The sequence below is a fragment of the Geotrypetes seraphini genome, chromosome 4 (genome assembly GCF_902459505.1).
Source record: "Geotrypetes seraphini chromosome 4, aGeoSer1.1, whole genome shotgun sequence".
Classification (NCBI taxonomy): domain Eukaryota; kingdom Metazoa; phylum Chordata; class Amphibia; order Gymnophiona; family Dermophiidae; genus Geotrypetes; species Geotrypetes seraphini.
Window position 1 is genome coordinate 130,861,009 of NC_047087.1, and position 19,890 is coordinate 130,880,898.

General features: G+C 42.6%; 1 protein-coding gene across 2 annotated transcripts in view; it reads left to right on the forward strand.

The window, feature by feature from the left end:
• Positions 1-19,890, forward strand: part of FAM3B (FAM3 metabolism regulating signaling molecule B) — a 141,328-nt gene that overhangs the window by 13,815 nt on the left and 107,623 nt on the right. The window contains exon 1 of one of the 2 annotated variants that reach the window (XM_033940393.1): positions 9,719-9,827. The exons of the other annotated variant lie outside the window; for it this stretch is intronic. Coding sequence (XP_033796284.1) covers positions 9,800-9,827 — 28 coding nt within the window. The 5' untranslated portion in view covers positions 9,719-9,799. Of the gene's footprint in view, positions 1-9,718; positions 9,828-19,890 lie in introns of those variants that run through there. 2 annotated transcript variants of the gene reach the window in all.

Sequence of the window (19,890 nt, forward strand, 5' to 3'; positions counted from 1 at the left end):
GAGTACATAAAGCATATAGATCTTTAGTATATCAAGTGATTCCGGTAAGTGAATTTAATCATCAGCACAATATCTGACTAGTGGAGACCAAATGGAATTATATTTGCAAAGGGCTGTCATTTTCTCAGCCAGTACTTTTTCATATTTACTAATTAAACATAGATTGTTAAACCATGCATGGTACTCAATTTTGGTTGAGTCTTTCCAACAAAATAATACATTTTGAATCGCTAAAGATAACATAATGGTCAACAGTTTTCCCTTATATTTATCTATAGGCACATTTTGAAGAGATTGATTAAAATCTTATAAACCTATCCTCTTGTTTAGCCTTTTCAATGTTTATTTTTCTATAATTTTGTAGTTCTCCCCTTTTCCTTTTGTACTTGTGAGTCCATTACCATCCATGTAATTTGTTTTTATATTTATATATAAGTTTTGTTTTTAAATTACATCCTTTTTTATGTACAATGCTTAAAATTGTGATAGGCGTTTTATCAAAATTTTTAATAAACTTGAGACTTGATATCCACAATGAATATGCATGAGATAGATTTGCCTACAATGAAAGCAGATTTATCTTGATGAAACCAAGAAACACTGTGGAGAGACGATGTTCCTGGAATGGACTTTATTGAAAATTTAAAAGTTTCACAAATCAATGCAAGCAATCCACATCGAAATAAAATGATCCACATAAAAACTTTGAGGACCTAATCCGGTCTAACTTCAGTTTGTTCAAGAGCCTCCTATGAGGAACCGTATCAAAGGTTTTGCTGAAATCTATGTAAATTACATCTAGCATATGTCCTCGATCCAGCTCTCCAGTCATCCAATCAAAAAATTCAATCAGGTTCGTTTGGCATGATTTACTTTTTGTAAAGCCATGTTGCCTCGGATCCTGTAACCCATTAGATTCAAGGAAGTACACTATCCTTTCTTTCAGCAACACTTCCATTATTTTACCAACAACTGAAGTGAGGCTCACCGGCCTGTAGTTTCCTGCTTCATCCCTGTGACCACTTTTATGAATAGGGACCACATCCGCTCTCCTCCAATCCCCGGGAACCACTCCCGCCTCCAGAGATTTGTTGAACAAGTCTTTAATAGGACCTGCCAGAACCTCTCTGAGCTCCCTCAGTATTCCGGGATGGATCCTGTCTGGTCCCATCGCTTTGTTCACCTTCAGTTTTTCAAATTGCTCATAAACACTCTCCTCCGTGAACAGCAAAAAAATCTAATCCATTTTTTCATGTAACTTTGCCAGACAATCTCGGTCCTTCTCCAGGATTTTCTTCTGTGAACACAGAACAGAAGTATTTGTTTAGCACATTTGCTTTTTCTTCATCACTCTCCACATATTGGTTCCCAGCATCTTTTAGTTTAGCAATTCCATTTTTCATCTTCCTCCTTTCACTAATATATCAGAAAAAATTTTTGTCTCCCTTTTTTACATTTTTAGCCATTTGTTCTTCTGCCTGTGCTTTCGCCAGACGTATCTCTCTCTTGGCTTCTTTCAGTTTCACCCTGTAGTCCTTTCTGCACTCCTCTTCTTGGGGTTTTTTTATATTTCACGAACGCCAACTCTTTCGCCTTTATTTTCTCTGTCACTAGTTTGGAGAACCATATCGACTTCCTTTTTCTCTTGGTTTTATTTATTTTCTTCACATAAAGGTCTGTAGCCATTTTTATTGCTCCTTTCAGCTTAGACCACTGTCTTTCCACCAGTGGCATACCTAGGGTATGTGGCACCCGGGGCCCATCATTTTTTTACATCTCCCCAACATCTATATGAAAAATATGAATTTTAGTAACAATCCACATATCGCACAACAAGAGTGTACCTAGGAAAATGCAGCATCTTAAAAACTGCAGTGAGCATTAGAACACCAACACATACATTGTAAAACTAAACAAGCCAGATCCCGCCCACACAGTCAATTGATCCTGTAGTCAATGACAACTGAAAACTATGTTCTTTTCATACACACAGAACAGATACACCCTCGCCCAACATGGAATAATCACAAACAAAAATAGAAATATGTAGACAAAAGTTAAACTGAACCGCCAAGAAACCAGACCTTAGACACAATGCAACATCACAAAAACAGTAACACATGTCCTCTGATACAGTGCAAAATATAAAGACAGTAGATGTAAATTTGAAAAAACTGATACATAACAATCACCACTTTACAAATTAACAAATAAAAATAAAACAAATAATGAGAAATAACATAATACCATTTTATTGGGCTAATCCCATAAGCTCGGTCCCCATCCCCACAAACCACCTGATTCCATCCACACAAGCCTTGAATTGTTTATATTAAAGTATAAAAAGAAACAATATTCTGTACAATTGTCAATTTATAAATCAACGTCTTCTCCCCACTCTCTCTTCCCCATTTCCCTTCAGCGTCCTCAGCCCACTCTCTCTTCACTTTCCTTCAGCGCACGCACATAAAAACAAGCAAGTAATTTTATATCATTTTCATTCTATTCATTCATAGAAATTAAAGTCTAAATAAAGCCAGTCACATAACAAAACATGATTTTACAAAAATAATTCCCTGCACAGTCAAGCCTGCAAGGATTACTAGATGTCTTTCAGCAACTCCCCTCCCTCCCTCCCCCTTACCTTTGTGGCCAAGTCAAAATGGTCTACCAACAATAAAATTTTAAAAACACAAAGCACGCTGTACGCAGAGAAAATGTTAATTATCATTTATATTCCACGGATTTTCAAAGTGGTCAAGGCAGATGACTTTATGCAATGTCACCTCAGTAACAACTATACAAAAATAGACAAATATTCACCTTCTCTTTTTACTAAACCGCGATAGCAGTTTTTAGCGCAGGGTGCTGCGCTGAATGCCCCACGCTGTTCTTTACGCTCATAGGCTCCCTGCGCTAAAAAAACGCTATTGTGGTTTAGTAAAAGGGGGCCATAGTGCAAAATATAGACAGCATATATAAATTCTCAAAATGGACACATTTTGATCACTAAATTGAAAATAAAATCATTTTTCCTACCTTTGGTAATTTCATCAGTCTCTGGTTGCACTTTATTCTTCTGACTATGCATCCAATATTTCTTCCCTTCTTTCAGCCTCCTGTATGCTTCCTCTCCTCCAGACCTCATTTCCTCCCCAAACTTTTTCTTTGTTTCACCCTGCCCCTTCTTTCTTTTTCTCTCTCTCCATATCCCCTTTCTTTCTGTATGTCTGTCTTTCTCTCTCTCTCCATACCCCATTTTTTTCTTTGTTTCACCCTGCCCCCTTCTTTCTTTCTGGCTCCCTGTCCCCACCTTTCTTTCTTTCTCCCTGCCTTCCCCTCCCCCATGCCACCACCATTGGGAAAATGCTGCCACTGCCGCTGGGGAACAGGCTGCCACTGCCGCCATCTGGAATAAGCCGGCGCCGAATTCACCCTGCTTCTCTTCCCCACGGGGCTGACCAACTATCGCCGCCCGACGTCAATTCTAACGTCGGAGAGGACGTTCTGGGCCAGCCAGGCAGCGATTGGCTGGCCCAGAATGTCCTCTCTGAGGTCAGAATTGATTCGGGCCGCGAGAGTTGGTCAGCCCCATAGGGAAAAGCAGGGAGAACTTGGCACCGGCCTGTTCCCGATGGCGGCAGTGGCACTCAAGTGGCTAAAGAGCCGCAGTTTGCCAGCCTAGGGAGAACACTGGAGGGTGGCCAGCTGTGCACCCCCTTGGGGCGTAAACCCGGGGTGGACCGCCCTCCCCCACTCCCACCTTGGTATGCCACTGTCTGTACCTCACTCCCTCCCTATGACCAAAAATTTTCCTTTCTTCCATTCCTGTGTACACAACCATCACTTTCCCTCCCTTCCTCTCTCCCAAGTCCATGCCTTCTGTGTCCAAAAACGCATTCCCTCCCCCACCTCTTTCCCTACCTTCCTCCATCCTCTCTCCCAAGTTCATGCCTTGTGTCCAAAAATGCACTCCCTCCCCCCTTTTGTGTTCCGCGTTTGCCTCCTAGCCCTCATCTTAGCAACTTTTTCAGCCAAATACAACTCGAGCCGCGAGGCTCGTCTTCTGCTCCTTCCTGCCCTGCCGCGCACACATAGCCGACCAGAGGTCTTCCCCGATGTCAGCGCTGACGTCGGAGGGAGGGCTTAAGCAAAGCCCTCCCTCCCTCCGATGTCAGCACTGACATCGGGAAGACTTCCGGTCAGCTATATGTGAGTGGCAGGGCAGGTAGGAGCAGAAGACAAGCCTCGCGGCTCGAGTTATATTTAACCCCGCAGGTCCCCCGTCATCCCAGTTCAGTTCTCTCCTGTGCACCCCCTTGGGGTGTGCACCCGGGGCGGACCGCCCCCTCCTAGGTACGCCACTGCTTTCCACTTCTCTTATGTCTTTCCATCCTAACAGCTCTTTCTTTAGGTACTCTCCCATTTTATTAAAGTCCGTACATTTGAAATCTAGTACTTTAAGTATCGTTATATCAAACCAAACTGGTTGATGATCGCTACTTCCCAGGTGAGCACCCACTCGAACATTAGAGATACTCTCTCCATTTGTGAGGCCCAGATCCAATATCACTTTTTCCCTCGTGGGTTCCATCACCGTTTGTCTGAGCAGAGCCTCTTGAAAGGCATCCACAATCTCCCTACTTCTTTCAGATTCCGCAGACAGAACATTCCAGTCCTCATCCGGCTGGTTGAAATCTCCCAATAGCAGCACCTCCTCTTTCCTTCCAAACTTTTGGATATCAACAATCAGATCCTTATCAATTTGCTGCAATTGAGTCGGAGGTCTGTAGACTACACCCACGTAGATAGAAGTTCCATCTTCTCTTTTAAGAGTGATCCATATCGCTTCTTCCTCTCCCCAGGTCCCTTGCATAATAACCACTATCGCAGTTTAGTAAAGGGGGGGGGGGAGTTAGACGCCTTTTAAAGAATCTGGCCCTTATAGCCTATCACAACCTTCTCAGCATGGATAGACAGCAACCTTACTCCCATTCCCAACCCCTCCACTTCTCCCCACACTATGATCATTGACTTGATAAATTAGAACACCTGCTTCCCATGAAGGAATCTCTTCCAACTGGTTTAAAATAATAATTTGTGCCCTGGAAGGGAGTTCCTAAATATACAGTATATATCCCAGGTCCAGAATAAAAGTGTTTGTCATTCAAAAGAATGTTTAGCATTGTGAAGTTCCATTAAATGTTATTCATGTAATTTATTCCTCCCTTGCCAATTAGAAGGCAGCTTGTCTAGTATCCAGCTTTAAAGAATAAACTTCTTGCCCACAATGCTGACCTTAGCTCCCATAAGAACATGGTTGCCAAACTGGGACAGACCAAAGGTCCATCAAGCCCAGTATCCTGTTTCCAACATTGGCCAACCTAGGTCATAAGTACCTGTCAAGATCCCAAGGAGTGAAATCCTTATCCTAGGAATGAGCAGTAGATGTCCCCAGGTCCTTCTTAATAATGACTTGTGGACTTCTAATTTAGGAAGTTGTCCAAACCTTTTTAAACCCTGCTAAGTTAACTGATTTTACTACATTAACTGGCAACAAATTCCAGAGTTTACAAGGGGGTGCTGAAAGGTTCTCAGCCCAAAATAGATAGGAATGATGTGGAATCATGAAATTTACAAGTTAGTCCACATATTGACCCCTAAGTTCAATAGACTTGGCACATCATGTCTGACGTTTCTGTAACCCTTCCAAAAAATATTCTGATGTCTGCTCACTGAAATACTGCTCCTAGGATAAGCAGCATAGAATCTGTTTTGCTACTTGGGATCTAGCTAAATACTTGGAACCTTGGTTGACCACTGTTGGAAACAGGATACTGGGCTTGATGGACCTTCGTTCTGTTCTAGTATGGCAATTCTTATGTTCATTTAGTTATCTGCCTCCACTCCCTAATGACACCAACACTTCTCAAAACTCTGCATTCCAATGTCCTCCTACACCCATAGATGATATTTAAAAGGAAACCCTAACAAAACTAGTGCTAGGCTTCTAATCTCCCCAGCACTACTGCATTACCCATGCAACCAGCATCTAGAATTTATGCACTAGAGCCCTCCTTTGACAAGAGTTTAAACTTGTTTGCAGGTCATTTTTCTTCCCATAAACAAAAACTCATTTGCTAATTTTTGTCCATCCCAGCAGTGGGATGGGAGGAACGGACCGCCCCAGGTGCCATCTTGGTGGGGGCACTGGCACCTCTCCACCCCTCCTGCCACGCTCATGCCATAATTTTCCCCCATGTCTCTCTTTAAATCTTTGCCAGCACAAGCAACTTCTCTAGCCTGCTGCTCGCGCCAGCCTGGCTCCCCTCTGAAATCACTTCTGGGTTGCTGGGCCAGGAAGTGACATCAGAGGGAAAGCCAACGCTGGTGCAAGTAGCAGGCCGGAGATGCTGCTTGCGCTGGTGAAGATTTAAAGAGGTATTGAATTGTATTTATTTATTATTTGCCTTATACAAAGCAAAGGACAAATGAACAGACATAATAAATACCATTACAAACATAAAACTGTACAAAAATACAATAGAAAGATAAAACAGTCAAAAGCAATCATCTTCAACATATACAGCATCCGCCCTACAACCACAACACAGACATCTGTTCTTCAGCCATATTTCATTTTACAAAAAAAATGGCATTTCAGCAATCTTTTAAATGTCACTATATTCTCTTGCCTGTTCCATTCCTCTGGACCAATGCAGGAGAACATCCTTGCCCTTGATGTTTGAAGTCTCAACTTCTTTCTTGTTGGGATCCGCAGATCCCAATGTTTAGAGGAGCGCAACTTGGGAAGCGCAACATGATACGACAGGTATCCGTTAGGTATTTCGGGGCCAACTCATGCAGACTTTGGTAAACTACCAAACAACAAGCTTATACCGGATCCCCAAATTCATCTTAATATAACTTGATGTAATAGGCAGATACATGTTCACCTTTTGTTAATCTAGTCAACGTCCTTATGATGGGGAAGAGAGGGCACAAGTGTGGCGTTGGGGGTGGAGAAGGAGCAGAGGGGGAACCACCACCCCAGGCACCTCCTACCCTCATCACGCCACTGCATCCCAGTCCTACTTACTGCTTGCAGAACTGTCTTCTTCCAAGGACTTCCTCAACAACTTCAGGCAAGCTCTCCTTCTTTCATGTGGCAGCAGACTCAGGTAGTCCATTCATGTCCCTCCCCTTCTCCTTTAACCCAGCTGCTTTTTTACAGTAGTTTGGAAGGTTCTGGAGCAGTGGTTCTCAAACTTGTCCTGGGAGATCTCCAGTCAGTCGGGTTTTCAGGATATCAGAGGAAAGGATCTGCTGAGGATGGCCACGAGCAGCCTGTTTTGAGCGCTGCTTCCTGCTGACCGGCTGCTGCTTTGGGTAAGGAAAGGATGGAGGTTCATGCTGAGGATCACCGCCTGCTTCTGCTGCTTCAGGGCTTGAGGGAGGCAGAACATAAGAACATAAGAATTGCCGCTGCTGGGTCAGATCAGTGGTCCATCGTGCCCAGCAGTCTGCTCCCGCGGCGACCCTTAGGTCAAAGACCAGTGCCCTAACTGAGTCTAGTCTTAACTGCGTACATTCTGGTTCAGCAGGAACTTGTCTAACTTTGTCTTGAATCCCTGGAGGGTGTTTTCCCCTATAATAGCCTCCGGAAGAGCGTTCCAGTTTTTTACCACTCTCTGGGTAAAGAAGAACTTCCTTACTTTTGTACAGAATCTATCCCCTTTTAACTTTAGAGAGTGCCCTCTCGTTCTCCCTACCTTGGAGAGGGTGAACAACCTGTCTTTATCTACTAAGTCTATTCCCTTCATTATCTTGAATGTTTTGATCATGTTCCCTCAGACTCCTTTTTTCAAGGGAGAAGAGGCCCAGTTTCTCTAATCTCTCACTGTACGACAAATCCACCAACCCCTTAACCATTTTAGTTGCTCTTCTCTGGACCCTTTCGAGTAGTACTGTGTCTTTCTTCAAGTACGGCGACCAGTGCTGGTCGCAGTATTCCAGATGGGGGCGTACCATGGCACGGTACAGCAGCATAATAACCTTCTCCGATCTGTTCGTGATCCCCCTTCTTTATCATTCCTAGCGTTCTATTTGCCCTTTTCGCTGCCGCCGAGCATTGCGCGGATGGCTTCATCGACTTGTCGACCAGTACTTCCAAGTCTCTTTCCTGGGGGGCCAATCCGAGTACTGCACCAGACATCCTGTATTCGTGTATAAGATTTTTGTTACCGACATGCATCACCTTACACTTATCCACTTTAAACCTCATTTGTTATGTCGCAGCCCATTTCTTGAGCGTGTTTATGCCACATTGCCGGTATTCGCAATCCTTCTGTGTCTTCACTACTCTGAATAACTTCGTATCGTCTGCAAATTTTATCACCTCACTCGTCGTACCAATTTCCAGGTTGTTTATAAATATGTTGAAGAGCATGGGTCCAAGAACCGAACCCTGTGGCACTCCACTCGTGATGCTTTTCCAGTCTGAGTATTGTCCATTTACCCCCACTCTCTGTTTCCTATCCGCCAACCAGTTTTTAATCCACATGAATATTTCACCCTCGATTCCATGGCTCGCAATTTTTCGAAGTAGTCGTTCATGCGGGACCTTGTCGAATGCCTTCTGAAAATCCAGATATACAATGTCGACCGAGTCACCCTTGTCTATCTGCCTGTTAACTCCCTCGAAAAAGTGCAGCAAGTTCATCAAGCAAGATCTTCCTTTGCTGAAGCCATGGGAGGGGGCTTTGAGGCTCAGGACCGCTGCCGCACTTGAGCTTTGAAGTGGGGGGGTGGGGGGGTTTGTGTCTCAGCTGCTTAGGGGCTTGGAGGGAGGGGGGATTTGCGGCTCAGGACTGCTGCTGCTTCTAGTGCTTCGGGTCTTCAGGGAGGGGGGTTTGCGGCTCAGGACCACTGCCTCTGTTGCTTCAGGGGACTTTTTTTTTCCTGGCGGTATTTTTGGCAGTTAGGTGAGAATGCCAGTTAACTGAGAACAGGTTAATTGAGATTCTCCTGTAATTTAAAAATACAAACTGCTGACCACCTCCTCCCAATTTGACTAAAACCAATACCATAAATAATCAAACTAGATTTGGAATAGTTTTAATCCATATAGACATTTTTCTGAAAATTAATAACAGTGATACCGGTTAAAAGAATGAACAAAATATCTTTATCTTATCTTTATTAAAACTTGATATACTAGTGGGTGGCCAAAAATAGTCAAAGTAGCTCATGATTTTAAATATATAGGGGACAACATTATTATTATTATTATTATTATTTAAACAGTTTTATTGTTTAAACAGTTTTTGAGATACCTTTGTGCACCTTATAACCGAACCAGACTTTTTGACATTTAGACATTTAGAATTACAATAGAGACATATTTTATTTTAAAACTTCTCTGAATTCAAGGTGTGGGAAAACAGGGATTTACAATACAGCAATCCATTTCCTTTAATACCAAATTAACTGCACCCCATGCTTTTTCAACTTAATTTTTCATATAAAGTGCTTGTGTGAAAGGCCAATGAGTGTATCTATGAGGATAATAAACTGGGTTTGGTAACGTTGCTGAACCTGGTTGGGTGAGTTTTTCTGGTCTCTGATTCAGAGATCAACTGTAGTATTTTGCAGGCAGATGGTTCAGGTTACAGGTGTTGTTTTGGAAGGTTGCCACTTCTCTATATGGAAAGCAGGAAGTGCTTCAGGATCCTGGAGCTAGTTGTGCAGACGCGAGTCCTGCTGTATCAACTTGTACTGACTTTCCACGGGTGGGAATATGTTGCTGTGGCGTTATTTTTCCAGCAGTAAGTACAGGATTGAGCCCACTAGATGTATATGTATCTGTACTGAGTCCTCTCTATACTAAAATGTGTGTGCAATGAGTTGTAAATAGGTATGTATATGTGCTCAGTGCAGTGAACATATATATGTGTAGGATATTGGTAGGATATTGGGTGCCCTAGGCAAACCTTTGACCTTAGCCCTCTCTTCCCCAGATTTTAATAATTAAACTTGACAGTCATGATTGTCCCATAGCTAATTCTCTATCAAATTCATATAATTGCTTACTTTATATTTGATATTATCTAGGGAACGAGAGAAAGGGATAAGAACTATGAAATCATCTGCATATATAAAAGAAATAAGTAGATTTTTCCAATGTATAACTTAATGAATACAGAAAAATGTTGAAAAGGGTAGGAGATAGTGGAGAACCTTGAGGGTCTCTGTAAGGGAGTTGCCATTCTTTGAATATCTTACAAGACATTTTTACTTTGTAGGATTGTTTAAAAAAAAATTTAAAACAACTTAAAATGTTCCCTGATATACTAATTTTGTCCAATAATCTTAGCAATAGAACATGATCTACTAAATTGTAAACACTAGATAGGTCAAATTGTAGTATGAAAACTCTACAACCCTTTGAGATATTAGTTCTAACGATGTCTAGCATGGCTCCTAGAATAGGTTCTGTGCTGTAACATAGTAACATAGTAGATGACGGCAGATAAAGACCCGAATGATCCATCCAGTCTGCCCAACCTGATTCAATTTAAATTTTTTAAATTTTTTCTTCTTATCTATTTCTGGGCAAGAATCCAAAGCTCTACCCGGTACTGTGCTTGGGTTCCAACTGCGAAATCTCCGTCAAAACCTACTCCAGTCCATCTACACCCTCTCAGCCATTGAAGCCCTCTCCAGCCCATCCTCCCCCAAACGGCTATATACAGACACAGACTGTGCAAGTCTGCCCAGTACTGGCCTTAGTTCAATATTTAATACTAGTCTTATAGTGTGTGTGTGTGTGTGGTTTGATTTTGTTTTTTCTCTCTCCTTAGCCGCTTTCTGTATTTCTGTCTTTCTTTTTTTTCCTTGGCTGTCCACCACCACCCTTTCTCCCTTCCTTTTACCTCCCCTGTGTCCTCCACCACCCCATCACTGCTCACCTTATCCAGCAGCAGCCCTTTAATTGATCTTCCTACTTCATTGCTTTTTCCTTTTTCTCCATCTTATTCCTCTCCCCCTTTCCTTACCTCATCATCATTATTACCCCCAAGCCAATTCTCTTCCTCCCTTCCCAGATCGTATCCCCCATGAAGCGTAAGAGTGCTTCGTTACATGTCTGCCTTTTACAGCTGCCCAGGCCTGAATATGCGGGTGGTCTCTGTCTCTCTAACCGGCGGTGCCATGTCCCGCCTGGTGGGAGCGGGGCCGGGCCTTGCTTTGCTTACACTTCACGGGTGGCCGAGGAGGGCCGAGTGGCTCCAGGCCCGCAGCTCTGTCCCGGTGGCCTCCGAGCGGCGGCGCTGGTGGCGGCTGCTCGGCCTAGACCTGGGGCTGGTCGTTAGCATGAGCGGACACTGCGGGAGCCCTTCTCGAGGGGGCGGGACAGGCTGGTGAGGAGCTTCGGGGGCTGCTGCTGTTAGCCCCGGTAGAGACAGAGCGGCCAAGCTGAGCTGGCGGCAGAGCCCTCGTGTGTGTGTCCCCCCCTCCCTCCCCAAGGGTACGCCCACAGGCACGACTGGTGGCCATGCAGCACCTCCTTGGGCAGCAAGGGTCGGACGCTCATGGGGCTCTCCTCGACCCGGGGCTGGCTGCGGTCCCGGCTTGTGGAGTCAATCCTGGTGACGTAGTATGTGCACATGCGCACTCATGCTGGTACACCCCGACAGAACAGGGATCAGGGAACATGCGGCGCAAGTGCGCATGCGCGGCTAGCATTTTATTATTATAGATTACTTTCTGATTCTAGATCCTCTGTGTTCAACCCAAGCTTCTTTGAACTCAGTCACCGTTTTCCTCTCCACCACCTCTCTCGGGAGCGCATTCCAAGCATCCACCACCCTCTCCGTAAAGTAGAATTTCCTAACATTGCTCTTGAATCTACCATCCCTCAACTTCAAATTATGTCCTCTAGTTTTACCATTTTCCTTTCAATGGAAAAGATTTTGTTCTACGTTAATACCCTTCAAGTATTTGAACGTCTGAATCATATCTCCCCTGTCCCTCATTTCCTCTAGGGTATACATATTCAGGGCTTCCAGCCTCTCCTCATACGTCTTTTGGCGCAAGCCTCCTATCATTTTCGTTGCTCTCCTCTGGACCACTTCAAGTCTTCTTACGTCCTTCGCCAGATACGGTCTCCAAAACTGAACACAATACTCCAAGTGGGGCCTCACCAACGACCTGTACAGGGGCATCAACACTTCTTCCTTCTATAGGCTTCGCCTCTTTTTATACAGCCCAGCATCCTTCTGGCAGCAGCCACCGCCTTGTCACACTGTTTTTTCGCCTTTAGATCTTCAGACACTATCACCCCAAGGTCCCTCTCCCCATCCATGTATATCAGCTTCTCACCTCCCAGCATATACAGTTCCTTCTGATTATTAATCCCCAAATGCATTACTCTGCATTTCTTTGCATTGAATTTTAGTTGCCAGGCATTAGACCATTCCTCTAACTTTTGCAGATCCTTTTTCATATTTTCCACTACCTCTTCGGTGTCTACTCTGTTACAAATCTTGGTATCATCTGCAAAAAGGCACACTTTTCCTTCTAACCCTTCAGCAATGTCACTCACAAACTTATTGAACAGGATCGGCCCCAGCACCGATCCCTGAGGGACTCCACTACTCACCTTTCCTTCCTCTGAGCGACTTCCATTAACCACTATCCTCTGGCGTCTGTCCGACAACCAGTTTCTAACCCAGTCCACCACTTTGGGTCCTAAATTCTGCCCTTCAAGTTTGTTCAACAGCCTCCTAAGAGGAACCATATCAAAGGCTTTGCTGAAATCTAAGTAAATTACATCTAGCATATGTCCTCGATCCAGCTCTCCGGTCATCCAGTCAAAAAATTCAATCAGATTCATTTGGCACGATTTACCTTTTGTAAAGCCATGTTGCCTCGGATCCTGTAACCCATTAGATTCAAGGAAGTACACTATCCTTTCTTTCAGCAACACTTCCATTATTTTTCCAACAACCGAAGTGAGGCTCACTGGCCTATAGTTTCTTGCTTCATCCCTGTGACCACTTTTGTGAATAGGGACCACATCCGCTCTCCTCCAATCCCCGGGAACCATTCCTGTCTCCAGAAATTTGTTGAATAAGTCTTTAATAGGACCCGCCAGTACCTCTCTGAGCTCCCTCAGTATCCTGGGATGGATCCCGTCTGGTTCCATCGCTTTGTCCACCTTCAGTTTTTCAAGTTGTTCATAAACACTCTCCTCCGTGAACGGCGCAGAATCTACTCCATTTTCTAGTGTAACTTTGCCAGATAATCTCGGTTCTTCTCCAGGATTTTCTTCTGTGAACACAGAACAGAAGTATTCGTTTATCACATTTGCTTTTTACTCATCACTCTCCACATATCAGTTCCCAGCATCTTTTAGTTTAGCAATTCCATTTTTCATCTTCCTCCTTTCACTAATATATCAGAAAAAATTTTGTCTCCCTTTTTTACATTTTTAGCCATTTGTTCTTCCACCTGTGCTTTCACCAGACGTATCTCTCTCTTGGCTTCTTTCAGTTTCACCCTGTAGTCCTTTCTGCACTCCTCTTCTTGAGTTTTTTTTTATATTTCACGAATGCCTGATTCAATAGAATGAAGAATGTTATTTGCTAAACTAGCTGAAATAATAACGAACCTGGCATGCCATTACGCCAAACTACTCATCCTCAGAGATATCAACCTCCCTCTCGAATCCACCGAGAACAAAGATGTCTCCAAACTCAAAACACTGTTTGAAGATTGCAAAATCACAGTCATACCTTTGGGCACCATACACGAGAAAGGACACATCCTTGACATACTTGCTTCTGCCCTCTCCAATCTTACTACTAACGTCAAATGGACTCCGGTGGCATGGACCTACTAAACTTTTGTCTAAACTTCACAATAGAAAATCTGAGCAACAAAGCCACCAAGGAAGTAAAACTATTTAAAGGAAAGACAAGACCAGACCTCTTCTGGAACATAGTTGAGAATTCCTTAGCCCCCCTCCCCCCTTCAGATTGCACTACGACTATGCTAACAAGCTGGAACCAAACCATCATCAACACTTTAAATACTCTCACCTCCCTCCATTCTCACAAAACAAAACAAAATCATAATTCCCCCTGGTTCACCAAATCACTGAGATCCGACAAACAACTATGCAGGCAACTGGAAAGGAAATGGCGGAAAAGTGGCACACAAGAACTCAGAACACGATGGCGTAAGGCATTAAACAAATACAAATCCTACATAGCAGAGACCAAGAAAAACTAGGTCAAATTAGGTACCAAAACGTTGGACAATAACGTTGTGGCAACATTCTTTGTTCAATTACCGCTTGATTCAGTTAGAGAGTGGTCACTAAAAATGTTTTTTAAATATAAAGATGTTACATTTCTAAATCAAAAAATTAGAATGTACCCAGATGTTTCTAGAATAATGCAAAAAAGAGGAAACAATTTTTGCTTTTGAGACCTCAGGTCTTAAAATTGGGTGCAACTTTTATATTAAGATTCCCATGCAAGTGTTTGATTAATTTTAAAGGAATTAGATATATTTTCTTTGAGTCCACATAGTTATCTAGATTTATTGTAGACAATTCAGTGGTGATAGCGAGTACCCCTATCAATAGACAAGTGTAACGCTCGCAATTGGGAATTTTGGGTCCAATTCAGGCTGTCTTTCTTTTTTTCATTATTTTAATTATGATGAATTAACAATATCCGACTAATTGTAAACTCCTTCTCCATTTATTGTGGACTAATGTATAGTAGAAACACATTACATTATCCTTTGTATTGTCTTAAGAAAATAATTTCTCTGATACTGCTATTTTCAATATGACTTGTGATCATAAAAAAGTTGAAATTCAATAAAGAATAAAGAAACAAAATAAAAAGCTATTTCACCTGGTGCGTCTCAACTCCTCACTGAACCTGCCAAAGCAGATCAAATCTGGACTTCATTCTCCAACCTGTCCATCCCAGACACAAAAAAACTACTATTCAAATTGTCCTTGCGCTGTCCCTCTTATCTCCTCACTACCATTCTTGAACAGATCGCCAGCTGGATTACCAACCTCCTAAATAACACCCTAAATCAAGGCCACTTGCCAGAAACAATGGGTAAAATAGCGCTCACCCCTATACTGAAATCACTAAAGGCAGATATCTCCTCAGCCTCAAACTATAGACCCATTGCAGGCATATCCATCCTGACAAAAATCATTGAGACCCACGTGTGCAAGCAGCTCACAACCTACATTGAACAGCGCTCATGCCTCCACCCATCCCAATTCGGATTCCATCAGCAGCACAGCACAGAACTTCTCCTCCTCACCTTGAGCACAAAAACCAAACAACTACTCAGTACAGGAAATCAAGCAATACTCCTCCAATTTGACATCTCAGCAGCCTTTGATTCAATAGACCGCCACCTACTACTAACAAAACTGTCAAAAATTGGCATTACAGGCACAGTGCTAAGATGGTTTTCAGATTTCCTGCAAAACAGGGAATACATTGTCAAACTGAACGGAGAGATCTCCAACCCCTGGAAAGTCATCTGTGGTGTGCCACAGGGCTCCCCAATCTCCCCCATCCTATTCAATCTCTTCATGAGCTCTCTTGGTAACATCAAGTTTGAAGACGAGAACATATTATCCTATGCAGATGACATCTTTCTCCTTATTCCTATAGCCAACAATCACTCGGACATCACCAACAAAGTCTCACATAATATAGAAAGAATCCAAATCTGGGTGACTATTAACAAACTAAAATTAAACTCAACTAAAACCAAAGTTCTATACTTCCACACACCCCAACAGATGGCACCAACAAGCATCACTCTTCAATTGGGCAAGACCCTCCCTGTAGAAGAATCCTCCAAAATCCTAGGTTGCATCCTGGACTCCACACTTACCATGGAACCACAAATCTCCAGTCTCCAAAATAAATCCCTCTATACCTTGAGACAACTAAGGCTAATCAGACCATACTTTCACCAGCACCACTTTGCCTTAGTTGTACAACTGATACTACTGCAACTGGACTACTGCAACTCCATCTACATGGGAATCAACACCACTCTGATTCATATAATGCAACTCATCCAAAACACTGCTGTCAGACTAATCTTCAACCTGAGAAAATATGACTCGATTACAGACTTCATCAGGCAACTGCACAGGCTACCTATCCCATCACGATTAACCTTCAAAACTGCATGCATCATTCATTGTATACTTTACGGAAACTCTGCGGGCTCCTTTCATCCAATTCTTCTCCAAGGCATGGTCTACTTCCTGCAGAACCCTCAACTGAATACTTCTAAATCTCCCTTACACAAAAAATCAGCAATACAAATGTGTTTTCTACTCCATGCTCACCTTTCTAGGTGTAAAAACTTGGAATGACCTTACTGAAATAAACAGGACGGAACCTAACTACACCATATTCTAGATGAAACTGAAAACTCATCTATTTGACACTTAATCACCTGTATCTTCTCCTCCCCCCTCCACCCCTCTCCCTACCCCTTCCTACCCTCCTCTTCTCCCACCCCTCCTCCCCCTTCTTCTTCCTCACCCCCCTTCTTTAAGTCACCTTGAGCCTACCTAGCTATAAGCGACGCAGAAATAGAAGATTAGATTAAATTAATTTTTTCTAAATAGGAATTTAGTTGGGTGTTAACTAGGCCTTCTAATATCTTAACCAAAATTGGTATTGATGCCACAGGTCTATAATTGGATACCTGGCTAACATATCCCTTGATGTCTTTTAGTAAAGGTGTTAACATTATCCCCCCTCCTTTACTAACGTGTAGCACGGGTTTTAGCACCGGCAGTGGCAATAACTGCTCCGACACTCATACAAATTCTTTGAACGTCGGAGCAGTTACCGCCACTGCCGGCATGAAATCCTGCGCTATGCATTAGTAAAGGAGGGGGAATGTGTTTTAGATAGTTTGGGAAAAGACCACATTTTACCATTTCGTTAACCCAGTCAAAAAGGATTATTTTAAATGAAAGAGGTGCCTTCTTTAATCTAATCTAAGTTGGGCAAGCATCTAAATAACAAAAAGTGTTTATATATCTGTCATATATTTTAATGAATTCATCCCACTTAATTTCCTCAAAAGATGCCAATACAGGTCTCCCTGTTTTATATTTGGATTTTTGTAAAAAAAACAACTAGGGGCCTCTTCTATCAAACTGCGTTTTTAGCACAGAGAGCCGCACTGAATGCCCACATTGCTCCCGAAACTCATAGGAACTCTATGAGCATCGGGAGCAGCGTGGGCCATTCAGCGCAGCTCACCGCACTACAAACTGCTAGCGCAGTTTGATAGAAGAGGCCCTAGGTATGCAGAATCCGACACAGGTGGAAATTGAGTTTCAATATCTTAGACTTTTGTACAAAATAGCACGCTAATTGTTGAGCAGATGGTGGTTTTTCTGTAGGAACATTAATTATGTGTTTGGTATTACTTACGGCCTCTTTTATCAAAGCTCCGCTAGCAGCTGCCGCGTGGCAACAGCCCCAAAGCCCTTTAAATTTCTATGGGCTTCAGGGCCGTTAGAGCAGCGCAGCTGCTAGCACGGCTTTGTAAAAGAGGCCGTTAGTTTCTTTACTAATTTAAATAATTTTTAGTGTCACTGACATCATCTGTTCCTATAAGTTTAGCAAAGTAATCCTTTCTTCTTTCTATTAATTTTCTTTTGGTATAGGGAGATTTTTTTTTCCCTTCATATTATTCTTAACTCCTCAGTTTGTTTTTTCCTCCATCTCTTTTCTAATTTCCTATATTTTTGTTTTTTTGGCTAATTAATTCCATTGAGAACCATTTCAAACTATTGTACTAGTTACCCATTTTCTTCTTTCTTATTTGAAAAGGGGCTTGTTTATCTAATATATTAGTTGCTGTAAGATTCCATAGTTTAAAATTTTTTATGGGATTTTCTATGTGATTACAGTCTGAAATTTTTTGTTATTAAAATGCTTCCCTTTTTTTTCTATTTGGTCTTATCCGAGTATGTATATTTTTCAATATTAGATCTTCATTATATATTAAATTATTGTAGTCACCAACTAGAGAAGTGAGTGTAAGGTTTTGCATGGGGCTGCAGCAGACAAGCTCCCAAAATGTAAGATTGTAACCCTACAATCCGCCAGAGGTCCTAGGTTCAGTGCCCTCAGAGAGGTTCAGCAGGAAGTGAAATTTAATGCCAATGATAGCCACAAGTGGTTGCATAAAGAATATATTGTGTAGAAATAGGTTTATTATTATAGAGATACTATATATATGCTTGGTACTAAAGTACAGAAAATTTTCTAATATAGAGATAGAAGTAGGCTTTACAAATACAGAGTGTACAGTTAGGTTCAGGGGCTGGTTCTGTGTGTGTAAATAAGAGAGAAAGGATAGTTTACTTGCATGTCTTAGGTCTGAATGATGGGTGTATATAGGTGTTAATAGGTAGAAAGACAGAATTCAGCTAGGGAGGAGAAAGCCAGAAGGTCAAGAGAAAAAGAGGGAGAGTTAACCATTTTAACCTTCTACATTTATAAGTTTGAAACTTGTTCTAAAAATAGCATCTATTGTGGTTAAGTACACATATCTTCCCGTAAACTGTTTGAAGCAATGATAAGAAAGGTGTGTGGGGTATGAAAGACTGGAAAAGAGAGAAAAACTGTCCCTCAGACTAGAGTTTCTGCTTTTTTCCAGTATCTCTCTGTGACAATGGCTTTTGATTGACCATCTTAGAACAGGCAGCTGGGGCCATTCTCTTCCTTAAGCACTGGACCTTAGCACATCTGTTGAACCTCAGGGCTGTGCCAAGGTCTTTTGTTACTCTTAAGCATTGATAATTTAGAAATAATGTAGGACAATCTAAGGCCTGTCTACACTGACATCCCCGAGATCAAATCTATTTGATATAATATCCCAAATACCTTTGCTGATACTGGTTAGCCAACAGAAAATGTTGTGAGCATATTTATAACATCTATTGCTGTATGTTGATAATCTGAATTTGAGAATTCTATACCTGACATAAACCAAATTATACCGTATTTTTTGCTCTATTAGAAGCACCTGACCATAAGATGCACCTACATTTAGAGGAGGAAAATCCAAGAAAAAAAATTTTTGAACCAAATTGTGTACCCTGTCCACCCTCTAGTGGTCTAGTGGTAGGCAGGGACAGGACACAGAGCAGGTCTAGTGGCAGGCTGGGACAGGGCACAGGGCAGGCAGGCCTAGTGGCAGGCAGACAGGGCCCCTCACCCCAAGGCAAGCAAGCAGGCAGGTAACCAACCCGTACCTTTTTAAAAAATCCTGCTGTCCAGCGCTGTATGGCAGGAGCTTTCAGCGCTCCTGCCCTTCCCTCAGCTGACTCACAAACTCTTGCGGGCCCAGCATGCAGACTGCCACTGAAAGGTGCTGGAATTGGGTTCTGTTATATATAGATACATAACAAAAGTATGAAGATAATAACCTTTCTTTCAATTCTTCAAATTACTAAGAACTATAAAATAGAAGTTTTTATACATGCTTCCAGGTAATAAAGGATAATTGTTCTAGGTTCATTGTCTTCTCTCTGTTTAGGATTTAATAAATGTTTGAAACTGAAAGTTGTTTGCGCTGGCCATGCTAGATCTCAATTTGACACAGCCGCCCCAGCCCCCCCTCCTCCCCCCGGGACGATCAGAGCAGGTCGGTTGGAGTTCATAAATATGTAATAAACTTTTCCAATTCCCCCCTCCTTCCACCCCACTCACACTCATGTCGATGTTGAGCTTCAGCTTCTTCTGCGAGATGCTCTTCTGGATGCGCTTGCTGAAGGACGCGTTGCCGGCTGGCTGC